Source organism: Lipotes vexillifer, unplaced genomic scaffold, assembly GCF_000442215.2.
Source record: "Lipotes vexillifer unplaced genomic scaffold, Lipotes_vexillifer_v1.1 scaffold31, whole genome shotgun sequence".
Lineage (NCBI taxonomy): Eukaryota > Metazoa > Chordata > Mammalia > Artiodactyla > Lipotidae > Lipotes > Lipotes vexillifer.
In genome coordinates, this window is record NW_006792454.1 from 4,952,875 (window position 1) to 4,969,790 (window position 16,916).

Genomic DNA, 16,916 nt, shown 5'->3' on the forward strand with positions numbered 1-16,916 from the left:
AACACATAACAGTGTCTTATGGTTTTTAAAATACATTGGGATCATGGAGCTCCTTTTGAAGACCATTTCCCACTAATACATGTTGAATTTTTGTCATGGTCTTTCCCATGTTGGTATTCTTTTGATTACTGCTCTGCAAGAAGCTAATGGGAACATGGCAGACAAAATGTTCCTTGCTTAGATATGTGATCAATGGATTAACGTTTTTCTATTTTTGTGATCCTTTAACATACCAGTGTGCATTGTGAATCTATAGGAAGGTAGAAATACATTATTTATCAGATTTACTTGATTATGCCTATTAATATTTCCCAAAAGACTGTTGCTCCATGGAAGATACTGTTGGAAACACTAAACTAAAGACAAAAGACATGATCATGGCATGGTAGGTAGCTTTAGGGTCCCAAGTTGATCACCAAGGTGGATTGAAGGGAGGGAGGGAGGAATAAAGAAATTTCAGGAGCCTATGGTACATATGTATATAAATTTTGATACATTGCCATGCTGTTCGTGCATATTATTCTAATACTATATATTATAATAAAATGTAATTGTATAAACATTAACATATTGTCTTACTAAGCTCTCTTCTGTGGCTAGTTGTACCTGTTTTCAAGATGGGCAACCAATGTTGTAGAGTCAATAGTAATAGAAGAGATGAAAGTTCTTATTATAAAAATCCCACCCAATTCCAAATCCTGAATTCATGGGTGTAGTGAATTATAAAATTTAATTTGGAAACCAGTGCATCAAAGCTTTATGAAATTCTTACTGTCCTTGCGATTACTAGTGCCATGAATCTCTGCTTTACAAACTTTCATGCATTTGGCAACTTAATTCTTTTAGTACTTTTCTATGCCATTTAATAACATTAATATGTCCTTTGAATATAGTTTATATGTCTTTTATTTTTTAATGCTCTAATATTCATGAAGTTTATACATTCTGCTGAAATTAAACATCCATGGAATCCTTGGTATTCTATAAATGGTTTTTTTTAAACTTAAGAAACCTTGCTATCATACTCTGAAGATTGAGCCACTGTTTTATTAATAGTGTACATGTTCTTAGTTTGCTTTATGCCTGTCAAGAAACCTTTGAGCAAACGATGATTTGATCAAGAATCATTTCTATTCTTATCAACTCAGAAGTAGAATTACAAACATCATTGAGAAAAGTCAGTTGATGCAACTTTACTATTTTCTAATATTTTAGTCATTGAGACTTGTTTGTACACAGAAGTTAGAGTCTCTAGTTTAGCTAGTTTAATTACAAAATACATAGAAGTTACTCTGTAAATATTTTATTGAATGATCTAATAAATGGACCTAATTCTGTGACTGCCCATGGGATATTTTTGGCTTGCTGACTCTAGAATGCAGGCTCAGTAGTTGTGGCACATGGGCTTAGTTACTTTGCGACATGTGGGATCTTCCTGGACCAGGGATCAAACCCATGTCTCCTGCATTGGCAGGCAGATTCGTAACCACTGTGCCACCAGGAAAGTCCATAAATAGCTTCATTTTGAAGATGGAGAAATTGAGACACGTTGAATTTAAGCAGCTATGTCAAGGTAAAATTTAGTAAGTTTGAGCAGCAGGAGTTGAACTCTTATCAGCACTTAACACCCTGCATATAATAGGTTCTTAATATATGGTTCTCCAACTGAAACAAACAAAATTGAATTCTATATCCTGAATTTTTAACCATAGTATTAAACTATGCTACTTTTTAGCAAGTAATTATGCAGTGGCTGTGATTTATATCTTCTAAAACTCTTTAGAATAACATTTATTCTAGTTTCCCCGTCAGTGATGCCGTTTTCATGCTTTTTCATCAAGCACTTCCATTTCCATATGGCATACATACCACTCGGTACACACAGGGCTCTAATATGTCCTAATAACTACTTAAGAGAATTATTGAAGTTATCCTACTAGATATATATTCAAAGTATAATGACAACATATAAATACTGTTGAGACAGGTAAAATTGCAGTAAAATAATGCAGACTCGATAAGGTATTAACTCACTGTTGGGGTGAGAGACAGATAGTCAATGAAACAGTACATTTGGATTCTAAATGATAAGGGCATCACTGTTAGTACTTGGAAAGAGGACAGAGTAAAAAGCTCACTTTTGCTTTGAGCCTCTATTGGGCAAGCACAGTGCCAGGGGCTTTACCTATATGTTAGTTTATTTAGTTTAATTGTCATAATATAGATTTCTGTGTTCTTTTCCATATTCTATAGTAAAAGAAATTGAATTAATTTAAATAGTGTTCTTAAGATTATGGTCTTACTATATTAGTGTCCTTACACTAATTATATGTGCACTTAAAACTAACAAAATAGTGACGTGTTATGTGTGGACAAATCCTGGAAAAGAAAAAAAATTTTAATATGTAAGATTGGTTCATAAATACATGTATATATACTAATTATCAAAAGGGAAAGGAATGAAACGAATTTGATGCCAAAATTTTGCGATTACTTAAGTGATTTTTTAAAATGCCATGAGTGCCTCAAGTTTATCAAGCAAACCTGTTCTGTGACTTTAGGAATTCTTCTTTTTCTTCTGCTTAAATAAGTATTGCAAATTAATTCATATTTACATACTATTTTCTTTCAAATTTCATACTTAGATTGGTAGCCTTTTATTTGTAACATTATACTAATACTTTGTTCAGATTTGTATACTTGCTTTTTTGTGTTCTACAGAGCCAAGAAAATGATGAGCTAAGAGATGCCCATGAAAAACACAAGGAAAGGCTACAGATGTTACAGACCAACTACAGAGCAGTAAAAGAGCAATTAAAACAGTGGGAAGAAGGCAGTGGCATGTGAGTTACACAGCTCATAAAGCCATTTCCCTAAATATTAAATGGAATGGAGTAGCATCATATAGGTGCTTTAATGGCTTTTGTTTGATTTTAAAGAAATTATTTGGTAGTCAGATCTTTATTGAGGATTTTAAAATAGAGAGTATAATAAGTGAAAATAGAAATATCTTAGCAATAACTATAGATTTTCCTATCATTTGAAGAAATCATTAGCATAGATGATTATGAATGATTGTATATATTTTTAATATATATAGAGTAACTTAACAAAAGTATATAACAAAACAAAAATAGTTCACATCCATATGATTGAAAAACTACTCTAAATAATAAAATACTGGTGTTACAATATATATAACTCAAAAAGTATTTAAGTTTTATTTGAAAGACATGAGAAGTAGGAAATTCACGTATATAGTTAACTATCTTAAAACTACTTCAACCTGATATGCAATTTGAAAATCTTTACTATCCATCAGTTTGTTCTGCAGCTTATCTGAATGAATTGGCAGTCTCAGTTCAATTGCTCTGAACAGGTGTTCAGATCTTGGTTAGTCGTAAATGGCTCCCCTGTTAACAGTATCAACAGAGGGCAAAGGACTGAATGAGTGCAGAAAATCTACTACCCTCTCATCTTTTGAGATGGATCCTTTAGGGCAATGCTGATGATACACATTGGTCTGTTCTACAGAGAAATAGTTTCTAAATTACCCAGTACTGCACTTTTACAAAAGCAAAATGAACAGTTTGTTTTATGTACAGAAAATGAAAACGTAAAGGGCATTTGGCATGTTTCATAGGTAATTGTCACATCTGATTTTTCCTTTGAAGAACAGAAAGTGTTTCATACTGCTTTTCTGTAAAGCAATGATAAATCTATTTGTCCTGGATTTAGCCTCTGCTTACCTCACTTTTTAGTAGTCACTGGAAGTTTGAAGACTACTTGCTAACTATCTGATATTCTGATATTCACTGATAACTGCTTGTTTTAAGATAGAGCACATAAACCACATTCAGATTGGTTGACAGCAAATTCTAGATGTGATGATTGTTTATAGTCCTTTTTTGAAACTGTGACATTTCTGCAATGTATGTTTTATTACTAGTAGAATGAATGAGAGAAATAGACCTGAGAATATCATGTGTCTGCTTAAAAGTTTGCTTTCCATAGCAGTTTAGCTTTTTAGGAAATCATGATGTAGGATTTTAATTTCTACATACTTAGGTTTTAGGAAATTCATTGCATAGTGAACTTGATTTAGAAATTTGGTCAATAGATATTTTTAAATTTTAGGGAATGTATAAATGAATTTTTATTATACTTTGAACATGTTAAGTAAGAAAGCAATTTCATTTTAAAAATAGGATGGAAATCAGGAAAATAAAGAGAGAAGATCCCCAAAAACTTCTACAAGAAGATTCTGACGCTGTATGGAATGAACTGGCCTATTTCAAAAGGGAGAACCAGGAGCTAATGATTCAAAAGTGAGTTTCTTTTTTTAACAATGTCTACTTAGATAAACATTTGAGAGAAATTCTTTGTGTCTGAAAGGCCATGAGAGAAATTCCTTATAAAACTTGGAAAATGAAATAATCTGGTTTGCCTGTAAAAGTGAGAAAAAAGATTAGCTTTTAAAATATATACATGTATAATGCAATAACAAGTTGCACATTTGCTAGCTCTAGCTGAAACTGTATAATATGATCTAGGGATTGTGTTAATTAATGTGGCTCTCATCTGTTGGAGGTGTCGCTCTTCATTAGCCTGTATTTTAGACACTGCCGTGCTTCATTTTTGGAATGAGGTGGAGAGGGGATAACCTAGCCAGGCATCCTTGTTTGATCTCCTAGATACATACGCAATGCAGAATGCCTGAGCTCTCTTGGTTCCCTGCCCTGTCCTGCTAATCCCAGCTGAGCTCATTATGGTGTAGCCTTGCTGCTACTCTTGGAGCTAGAGCTGTCCAAGCTAATTACTGGTAGCAGCAGAACTGCCTGTTAAAGGTCTGGTATGGATCTGCTAACATGGTCCTTGGCGGTGACCTGCAAAAGACACGAGGGAATTGCTTTCTTTATTGCTGTGCACTGCCTGTCCTTTGGGCTTAATGCTGATCCCTCCACATAGGTCTTTTAGCTGCCCTAAGTATAAAACTTGATGAAGGATACTCATATTTTAGAAAACATACAGTTTGCTTCCTTGATCTTATAATTCACAAGGTATTATATTCAGCTTGGCAAAGAAAGGACATTTTTTTTTTTTTAAACAGAAAGGAGTTAGACCAACACAATTAGCCTCTTGCTACTTAACTATTTCTTCATTTAAAGTTAAATTTTTTACACTCAGACCATGTAATTTTTTTGAAGGCTGGATGTCTTTTAGATTACTAGAATTTAGTATCATGTGGCATAATGTGATTAAATATTATTGAATTTTCATAGCTGTAAATTAGAATCTTATTTTACATACTATATAATAACACATGTAGCTTTAGATTACCACTTTTTTCCATGCAATGATAAACTTTTGAAGACATGATCATATCAGTATACATTTAAATGTATACTTCCAATTACCTCAAAGTATACTATGTTCTATTAGTATTAAATGTTTGATGCTGATAATAAAGTTTCTTATCTTGAAAATTTTTGTAGATTTTATAGATTTGTCCCAGATATATTCCCTGATAATTTTTGATAGCTTTGTTGAGATATAATTCAAAAGCCATGTAATTCAACATATAAAGTGAACAAGTTGGTGGTTTTTAGAATATTCGAAGAGTTGTGCACCCATCATCACAATAAATTTTAGAACAATTTCATTACCTACTCCCCCAAAAAAGCCCCACACAGTTTACCTGTTACCTCCATTAATTCTTCCACTGCTCTCCACCCCTTAGCTAACCACTAATCTGCTTTCTGTGGGTATAGATTTACCTATTCTGGACATTTCATATAAATGGAGTCATATAATATGTGGTTCTTTGTGACTAGCTTCTTTCACTTAACATAATATTTTCATAGGGCTTATCTGTGGTGTAGCATGTATTTCTACTTTCTCTGATAATCTTTCGTGATCTTTTTGTCTCCAAATACAAAAGTTAATTTTGGACAAAATAGGTGCGAAACCTAATTAACTAGTTGCAAGATCTAATCTATTCCAAAAATGTTCAAGCAGAGGTTAGTTGTAAGTGGTGTTTATTTGAGGTTTATTTTACTCATTAATGAAATAGAACTAAAGAAAAAATAATAAAGCCTTTTTAAGGAAGTACGGGAACTGTTAGAACCCTGGTCTGTTCACCCAGCAGTATGCGTATGTTACAAGTAGCTCTGTAAATTAGATGCTAAGAGTCATTAAAAGTGTGGATTTTTTCCCCCTGAAATTCATTTAAATTTATTAATGTGATAGCCATTTGAAAAATATTTATTTTTCATATCAGTTTTAATTTATTAAATAATAGTGAAGTTTGAGGTGATAACCTTGAAGAGTGCTAAATAATTGATATAAACTTTAAGTCATATAATAATGTTTTGGGGGGTGGATTATTTTGTGAGACATTTATTCAGTTAAGAAATGTGTTTGAGTTACTGCTGTGTGACAGGCATGCTGCTAGGTGAATGAAATGAGAACATCAGACAAACTTCCTACTCTCAGGGAGTTTTCTTGGGAACGTTCTAATGAAATATAATGTTAAAAATTAAACTAGAAATATCATGATGAAACAATAAGAAAGGAAACATGTCTTTTTATTCATTGAAGTTTGTTTACTGACGACAGAATTTTTTTAAATTTATATATAGTACATTTTAGCATACAGTTTTTTGAGTTGTAGCACATATAGTGTTATAGATATATTACATATATCTATAACATGCACAATAGATTCAAGTAACTATTACCACAATTAGAATACAAACTAGTTCCATCATCTCAAAAAATTTCCTTGTCCTACCCACTTGTAGTCACATCCTCTCACCATCCCTAGAACCTGGCAACCACTGATTTGTTCTTCCTCCCTATAGCTTTGCCTTTTTTCAGAATGTTATATGCATGGAATCATATAAGCTGTAACTTTTTGAGACTGGCTTCTTTCACTTGGCATAATGCCTTTGAGATTCATTCATGTCGGTTCGTCCAGTTCGTTCCTTTTTCTGCTAGATGGTATTCCATTGTATAGGTGTACCACAGTTTGTCTCTCTCCTGAAGAATTTTTGGGTCTTTGCTAGTTTTTCGGAACTATGTATAGTTTTTTGGTATACATAGATTTTTGTTTTTTTTTTTTTTTGGCTGCACCACGTGTCCCAGGAGATCCTAGTTCCCTGACCAGGGATTGAACCCGCAGCCCCTGTGTTGGAAGTAGGGAGTCTTAACCACTGGTCCACCAGGGAAGTCCTATACATAGATTTTTGTGTGAACATAACTTTTTAATTCTTTAAGGTAGATACCCAGGAGTAGAACTGCTGTGTGTATGGTCAACATATGTATAACTCTGTAAGAAACTGTTAAACTGTTTTCCAGAGTGGCTATACCATTCTTATTCCTACCAGGAATTCATATGAGCCAGCTGCTCCACATTCTTGTCAGCACTTGGTGTTGCCATTTTTTTTAAGACCATTCCCATAAGTGTGTATTGGTATTCTATTGTAATATTAATTTGCATTTCCCTAATGGCTCATGGTAATGATCTTTTCATGTGCTTATTTGCTGTCTTTATATCTTCTTTTACGAGTGTCTCTTCAACTCTTTAGCTCATTTTTAAAAGATTGGTTATTAAACTAATTAAACAATACTTGTTCTTTATATATTCTGTATGCAAGAACTTAATCAAATATATGATTTGAAAATATTTTCTCCCAGTCTGTAGATTGCCTTTTCATTCCCTGAACAATGTCTTTTGCATGACAAAATTTTAATTTTGATAAAGTCCAACTTACCAATTTTTTTCTTTTATGGATTATGGCTTTGATGTCATACCTAATAACTATTTTTCTGACCTGACGTCACAAGTATTTAGCCTATATTTTCTTCTAAAGAGTTTTATATTTAGCTCTATGATCCATTTTTTAGCTAATTTTTGTATAAGGTGTGGGTTATAGGTTAAAGTTCATTTTTTACAAAGATATATGCCCAATTGTATCAACATCAGTTTTGAAAAGACTATTCCTTCTCCAATAAATTGCCTTTGTAACTGCCAAATATCAGCTGACTATATTTCTGCAGGTCTATTTCAAGACTCTTTATTTTATTCCATTAATATGAATTCCTAAACTTTTGTGAACCCCATACTGTCTTGATTTCTGTAGCTCTCTAATAAGTCTTGAACTCAGTGTGAGTCAAATAGCTTTATTGTTTTTCAAATTCTTTTAGCTTTTCTCATCGCTTTGCTTTTCCATAAAAGTTTTACCTATAAAAATAGGTTTAAAAAATAGCTATAACTACCAAAATCTTGTGGGAAGTTTGACTGGAATTGTGCTAAATCTATAGATTAATTTGGCGAGAATTGACATATTAACCATGTTGAGTCCTCTATTCTATGAATACTTAATTTGTTGAGATTTTCTTTTATCAGTGTTTTGTACTTTTAGCATGCAGATTCTGTATGTCTAATACTGTTGTTAGATTTGTACAAAAGTATTTAATTTTTGGAGCTATTATAAATGATATTATAAACTTTAGTTTTGGTTTCTACTTGTACATTGCTAGTGTATAGAAATAATTTACATTTTTACATGCTGACATATCTTGCATTATTGATATGTTACAGCTAAGTTTACTATGTTATTATTTATATTTTCTGTTTGTTTCCTCTGTTTCTCTTGTCCTCCCTTCCTATGTGTTACTTGAACATTTTTTTAGAATTGGTTTTTATTTATCTATAAGGTTTTGGAGTATATCTCTTTGAATAAGTTGTTTTTTTTTTTTTTTTTTTTTAGTGTTTGCTCTTAGTATTTTACACACATATCTTATTATACTTTATTGGTGTCAACATTTTACCACTTCAGGAATGTAGCAACCTTACTTCTATCTGTGTGCTTTTACCTTCCTCCCTTTATAATATGTTGTCTTAACTTTTGTCTCTAAATACATAGAGAAACCTATTAGTTGATGTTACAATTTTTGCTTCAGCTGTCAAATATTATTTTAAAACTTCAAAAGAAGGGTAGCCTATTATATATTTTTTCTTTTCCCAAGTTTTCTTCTTTTATCATTTTCTTTCTGTTTGAAGAGCTTCTCTTTAGACCTTCTTTTAAGGTAGGCAGCAAATTCTCTAAGTTTTCCTTTATCTAAAATGTTTTCACTTCACCTTCATTCGTAAAGGATATTTTCACTGGATAGAGAATTCTAGGTTGGCAGTTTTTTTCTTTGACACTTGAAGGATGTACCACTTCTTTCTGGCCTCCGTGGTTTCTGATGACAAATACACTGTTGTTTGAATCATTGCTCCCTTAAAAGTAATACATCATTCTCTCTAACTGCTTTCAAGAATTTTTCCTGTGTCTTTACTTAAAAGTTTGATTATGACATGTCTTGGCATGAATTTCTTTGGGTTTACTCTTCTGTGAATTCTCTAAGTTCCTTGAATCTCTAGGTATGTGCCTTTTGTCAAATTTGGGAAATTTTAGTCATTATTTTTTCAAATACTTCTTTCAGCCCCACATTCTATTTCTTCTACTCTGGGACTCAATTGACATAAATGTTAGATCTTTTAGTATTGTCCTACAGGTCACTGAGGCTTTGTTCATTTTATTTTTCAGACTATTTTATCTCTGTTGTTCAAATTGGGTAATTTTTATTGTTCTGTTTTCAAGTTCGCTGATTTTTTCCTCTTTTGTCTATCACCTCTGCTATTTAGCCCATGCAGTGAAGTTTTTTTGTTTTGTTTTTTGGTTATTGTGATTCTTAATTCTAAAATTCCCACTTGATTCTTCTTTATTTCTCTTATTTATTTGCTGAGACTTCCTGGTTTTTTCAAGATCATTCATAACCGTCCATTGGAGCATTTTAATCATGGCTACTCTAAAGTCCTTATCAAGTAATTCTGACTTGTGCATTATCTTGGTGGTATCATTTCTTAGTTATGGTTTCTCAATCAAGTTGAGATTTTCTTTGTTCTTGGTATGATAAGTGATTTTCAGTAGTCTCTTGGACATTGGAGTATTATGCTTTGAGACTCTGGATCTTATTTAAATCTTTTACTTAGCAGATCTCTGATGGCATCATGCCTGAGGGAGAGGGTCACATTATTACTGCCTGGAAGAGGTGGGAGTCTTAGCTCCTAACTTGACCTCTGCTGACATTACATTGAAGTGGGTGTGAAGGAGTATCTCATTACCACTTGATGGGCATGGGGGTCCAGGCTTCTCACTTGGCCTTCAGTGTTAGAGAGAGCAAGGCTGTTTTTGTTTTTGTTTTTGTTTTTGTTTTTTTTCAGTATGCAGGCCTCTCACTGTTGTGGCCTCTCCCATTGCGGAGCACAGGCTCCAGACGCGCAGGCCCAGCGGCCATGGCTCACGGGCCCAGCTGCTCCGCGGCATGTGGGATCCTCCCGGACAGGGGCACAAACCCATGTCCCCTGCATCGGCAGGTGGACTCTCAACCACCGCACCACCAGGGAAGCCCAAGGCTGTTTTTTTGTTTTTCTTCCTCTAGTGGTATATGGCTAGGGTAGGGGTGGTTATTGTCAGTAAAATTTCTGTCCTGTTAGTCTGTCCCTTTCCTGGTTCTTTGGCTTGAGAGAGCAGACTTTCCCTGAGACATTTTGTTTGTGTCTGTTGGCATTTCTCAGTCATGAGTTTCTCCAGTACTTAGTTTCAGATATTTATGAGCAAAGAAGAAAGCCAGGGAACTTATCACTGTGAGTTGGTCTTCTTGTGCTGTTCCTCTACTCCTAAGGTCCCTATCCTATTCTTCTTCTTTTCTTTGCCTTTCAGAGTCTTCTTGTATTTGTTTTATGTACAGATCTTCCTCAGCCATTGCTGACGTTCTGTCCCAATAAACCCATAATAAGTTTAAAATATCATAAGTTAAAAATACATTTAATATAACTAACCTACCTGACATCATATCTTAGCCTAGCTTACCTTGAATGTGTCAGAACACTTACATCTGCCTACAGTTGAGCAAAATCATCTCACACAGAGCCTATTTTATAATAAAGGGTTAAATATCTCATATAATTTACTGACTAGTGTACTACAAGTGGAAAACAAAATGGTTGTATGGGTGCAGAATGGTTGTAAGTTGTAAATGGCTGTTTACTTTCATGATTTCATGGCTAGCTGGGAGCTGCGGCTCTGCAGCTGCTGAGCATCATGCAGGAGTATTGCACAGCATATCACTAGCCCAGGAAAAGATCAAAATTCAAAATTCTAAGTACAGTTTTTACTGAATGCATATTGCTTTTGCACCACTGTGAAGTTGAAAAGTCATTGTCAAACCATTGTAAGTCAGGGACCTCCTGTATTGTGTTCAGGGTTTTTATATCTAATTAATGGAAAGAATAGGGATAAATACGTCTACCCCCTGTCAGCAACAAGAAGTTTCAGCTGGTTTTTCTATAGACCAGGCACTCTTATTTTTGTGGCATACAGCAGGATCTAGTTTAATAGTACTCAGTCCTGACTGTTTAAGGAGTAAGATTTATCCCTATTTATACAGTAATAACTATCTTTAAAATATAAGGCTAGAAAACATTAAAAGAAGATGTCTACTAAAACTACTTTTAAAACAAATTTGAATAGTACTTCTAAGAGCAATCTTAAAAATTGAGTTAATTTTTCAAGACCCTGATAAAAAATTCTGTGGCAACTGTAAATCCAATCCATTCGTAAAAGTTGAGTTAACTTTTCAAAATCCTAATAAAAAAAATTGTGTGGCAACTCCAAATCAGGTTTTAAAATATAATTAAAAATGACACTACCACTGACCTATATTACAGGTGTTTTTACCACTGAGTATGGTCAGAGTTATTTGTTGGGGCTGTAGTATGGAAATAATGAGGGCTTGAGAAATTTGCATGGAGTATAGTTCCTATAATAATTCATTTAGATTTATAAAATACATCTACTTATTATATCATAATGATATCTTAAAAGACTAAGAACTTGGTAACGTATGAACTAATAAATTGGCTGGTTCCTTCGATATTATCTAACAAATACTCATATCTTCATTTATTTATGTATTCAATATTGAAACAATATAATTTAGAACTAGGCACTAAGCTAGGAACTGAATATGCAGTGTTGTACTGAAGAGTACTAATTTCAAACTCTAACGAGGTTTATTCTAGGGGCAGCTGCCGTGTGCTGATGAGGTGAAACCACTCTTTGGTATGCTAGATAGAAAGAGGCAAGGAAAGCTTTCAGAAATGCCAGTAGGCTCATAGCTTTTTCACTTATTTGAGGATGTTGCCTTACTGACACTAAGTTAGATTTATGAACCAACAAAGTCATATTAACATGCTGCTAAATAAAAACATTAGTATATAAGTATTTGTGTACATTATTTCTGAGTAGTGATATAAAAGTATAAAAGGGGCTCAGGTGCCACAGGGTATTAAGCTTTTATTATACAGCAAATCCAGCTTGTCTTTGATAGGAACCCTAGAAGTCAAGGGAAGGTGTGCAGACACTCACTGTATGTTTTCTGTATCCTTGGCTAAATAAATCAGGAGCTTGCTGTAGGCGGGGGGGTTTTGGTCTTTTAATACTAATCTGTAGTCTGTATAAAATGCTGCAGCTAGGCACTCGGCTAGACACCGGTACACAAAGAGAAATAATATGCCACCCTTTTTGTCAGGATCTCACAGCTTAGCAGGGAAAACAAGCAAATTATGATAAGAACTTTTAATAAGGGAATAGTATTGGCATACAACAGGGAAAATGGCATTATGATTTGTCCGTTTGCTCAAACCAGAAACCTAGGGGATTATAATTGATTTACTCTTCTATCTGACCTCCTTATAACAGTCCATACCAAATCTTAATGATTCCACATCACAAATATTTCTAACTTCTGTATGGGAATGCAAAATATTTGCAAAGAATTACTGATATTTTTCCTAGTTGATGCTGAGTAGTGAACTTGTTGATGAAGGTAGTTAGAGTTGGGGGTCAATTATAAAGGAGTTTAGAATTTGCGATTAAAAACTTGTTTTATAGATATAGGGAATTTTACCCTCTAAATAATAACTAAAGTCTTTATTTCAGTGATCTTTTGATCATTTTTTTAAATGATGAAAAGTAAACAAGCTGTAGATCAATGGCATAACCCAGGATGGAGTACTTTTGTCTCTCTTAGGTTTAATATTAAATATATGTAGGTTGTAATTTCACAGAATATTTTATAAAATTCAATAATAATTTCTTGAGGAGTTAAAATCAAAATATCATGGTAGGAAATTTCAGCTATTTTTTTCTTCTGCAAAGCAACTCCCTGTCTTCCTAAACAAGAATATTTTTTTTTCCATATGTAGAAATGAAGATTTTAGGCACTGCATTTCTCTAACATGATTTGGAAATAAAATTCCTAGCCAAAAAATGTCTGCTAATCATAACATATTTTGAAAACAAATGTATTTTTGGATAACCATTAACAATGTACAAATTACATATTAGTTTTATTTTAAAGCATACAATTCAGTGGCATTTAGTACATTTAACATGCTGTACAGTGGGTTCTTTCCATTTTTTCCTCTTCTTTCTCTTTCCTTCCCTTCCATCTGGCTAAAATATAGAAATGGTTTGTACTTTTGTTTTCTGTATAATCAACCTAAATCATGGGGGATATAATATATTTTTATTGCAGTAAAACATACAAAACGTAAAATTTACCATTGTAACCGTTTTTAGGTATAGAGTTCAGTGCCATTAAATACACTCACATTGTTGTACTACCATCACTGTCATCCATCTTCAGAACTTTTTTTATCTTCTCAAATTGTAACTCTGTACTAATTAAATAATAACTCCCTATTCCCCCTTCCCTCAGCACCTCTTTCTTTTTTCTGTCTCTATGAATTTGCCTATTCTAAGTATCTCAGATTAGTAGAGTCATTTTTCTTTTTATGTCTGGTTTATTTCATTTGTGATAATATCTTTAAGGTTTTCCATGTTGTAGCTTGTGTCAGAATTTCTTTTCTTTTTAACGCTGAGTAATATTACTCTGTATGTATATACCATGTTTTGTTTATTGATTCATCTGTTGATAGATATTTGGGTTGTTTCTACCTTTTGGTAGAATATAGTAATATTTTTGTTGTATTTTCATTGTATTTTGCTGAACAGTTAACAAGATTGTTAGCTAAGAAAAAATATCATTTTGTATTTATTGACAGATATTTCACTGAAGTAAATGGCAAGTATATTTTTGAGTTTTATTTTCTAACTCCAGAGATTAATTTTTGATGTTGATACCTTAAATGTTTTTCATACATATGAGACCATATACATATGGTATTTATTTTTTGAGGTCATATATCTTAGTCCATTTGGTCTACTATAACAAAATACCACAGACTGAGTAGCTTATAAACAACAGAAATTAATTTCTCACATTTCTGGAGGCTGGAAGTCTGAGACCAGGATGCCAGCAGAGGCTGGTGAGGGTCTTCCTCCAGGTTGCAGACTTCTTGTCTTATCCTCACACTGTAGAAGGGGTGAGGGAAATCTCTGGGCTTTCAGTACTAATCCCATTCATGAGGGCCCCACTCTCATGACCTAAGCACCTCTCCAAAGCCCCGCATCCTAGTACCATCATCTTTGGCATATCCTTTACCAGAGCCTTTTTTATCCTATTCATTAGAATGATCCTTTTGGGTTCTTTGTTGAGTACCCCTGGTGGTCAACAAGATTCTTCTCTCTAGCTGGTCAGAGTTCAAATGTCTCCCAGTCCATAAGAGCTCTGGGAATAGTTCTGTTTATAGCTCTGGTTGTTCTCTGCTTGCCTTAGTGAGTTTCATACTATGCGTGTGCAACAAAATATTCAGCCACAGACTCAAATGAGTTCTTATGCAGATTTCTGCAGTTCCTTCTCTTTGTAGCTTCCTTCTCTCTGAGTACTGTACTTTACAAATTCCAAACATTTCAGCTTTCCCAAACTCCAGTTTCTTTTTCTTCAACTCAGTGAAGACCCCCTCTCCCTACATCAAGATCTGGCAAGTGCCTCCTGGCTGAAATCTGGACTATCCTTAGGGCTCTCTTTGTTGGTTTCCTTTCTCTCAGGGAGCATGGCTCTTTGTAGCCTATTGACCAGCTTCCGAATACAGTCATCTCATATAATTTGTCCAGTAAGAAGTAGATTTTGAATTGTGGTTCCCATACCAGAGTATCAGAAACACCATAATAAATGGGTAATGAATGAGAGTCAGTAAACAGCCAGTGTCCACCCTGTATGGGGGTGCTTGAGCACTGACTCTTTGGAAGTCAGCCACTTTCCCAACACCCATCAAGATGTGGTTTGTTGGTGCCTGGGTTGACTCAAGAACAAGGTGGTCCCTAATGTTTACAAATGCATCATAGTAAATGTAGGGACTGTGTGAATTCTTCCTTAAAAAAAGCCAAACTGTAAGCATGGAATACCTCTAAAGAAGCATGAAGTAATGTTTCTAACAACTATAGCCCTGTGTTCCACTGGATTAGTGATCTGAGAGCCAAGGAAAACTAAGTTGAGATGAGCTACATCTGCTTTTTCTTCGTGGGGCCATCTTGCTACATTATGTTCTATGTTCTTAGCGAAACAAAGCAAAACCCTAATTTAGGCTTAATCACTTTGTAGATGGGTATGTATGTGTGCATGTATGTGTACCCTTCCCATCAATCTGTAACCTAAGTTGCAAATGTATAAGATCCCAATTTATAAACTCTTTATATGTATTTATGTTTATTTGAACAAAAATATAGCTATATGTATCAAACTGTAAACATCAATTTTTTCAAGAAGTAAACTACTTGTTTTGTTTTTTTACTTTATGTACCTTTTTATTTGAATTATTATAAGAATTGTATTTATTATTTTGTTGAGTACATAAAAGTTTAGAACTGTTATATCTTCCTGGTAAATCATTTCTTTGACTATTATGTAATGACCATATTTATCCTTAATATTGTTTTTTTTCTTAGTGTATATTTTATTTTTCATTGTGATTACATTTTTAATTTCTTTTTTTTGTCCTCTTCTGGTTTGTAAATTTTTGATGTGTTTTCCATTCTTTAAATGTTTTTTCTTGAAATTTTAACATGGATCATTTATTTGGCCATCTGAAGTTTGTCGGTATACCTCTGTTCTCCTTTAACAATACAAAGATCTTAAAATGCTTTAACTCTGATCCTTTCCTTCACCTAACATCATTTTGTTGTTCAGAATTTTAGTTCTACCTTCACTTAGGTATTATGATTGCTTTGCTTAATAAATATTTGCTTACTTCCATGTATACATTTACACGTCTTTCATCATCATTCCCTATTTTGTTTCATACATTGCTTTTGAGTTTGTTTTCTTCCTAAAAGTCTATTCTTTAATAGTTCTTTCATCTAGGATCTATGAATAGTAAACCATGGAATGTGTAAAACATTACTTATTTTCCATCTGACTGTTCTTGTAATATCAGAAGTCTACTGCCATTCCTGAGTTGTTAGTTGATTTTTTTCTCAATCTTTTGATTTTAGAGTTGTCTCTTTTTCTTTGGTGTCCTTCAGTTTCAGTATGTTTCTAGTGTGAATATAGTTTTATTAATTCTGTTTTCAATTTTTGATACTCTCTTAATCTGTTAATTAATATTTTTCATCGGTTCTCAACTTTCAGTCATTGTATGTTGAATATTGTTTTCTCCCCATTTTCTTAATTCTCTCTTTGAATTATTTCTACTAGATGCTTTCTGGCCTTCTCATTCCAACACACTTTATATATAGTTACTATTTCCTTCTGTTTGTTTCTTTGTGTTGTCTTTAATTTTACAAATTTTCATTAGCTTTGTCTGTGTACTATTTAACCCATCCACTGAGTTTTAAATTTCAATTATTATGTTGTTATTACTACCTTTAGTTGTTTTATTTATTAGCATTTCTAGGTATAGT

The 16,916-nt window shown here is 33.4% G+C and overlaps 1 protein-coding gene across 1 annotated transcript in view; it reads left to right on the forward strand.

Moving 5' to 3' along the window:
* CNTLN (centlein) overlaps positions 1-16,916 on the forward strand; it is a 314,787-nt gene that overhangs the window by 177,029 nt on the left and 120,842 nt on the right. Inside the window, exons 11-12 of the mRNA XM_007465654.1 lie at positions 2,722-2,843; positions 4,209-4,328. Of these exons, the coding sequence (XP_007465716.1) occupies positions 2,722-2,843; positions 4,209-4,328 (242 nt within the window). The remainder of the gene's footprint in view (positions 1-2,721; positions 2,844-4,208; positions 4,329-16,916) is intronic.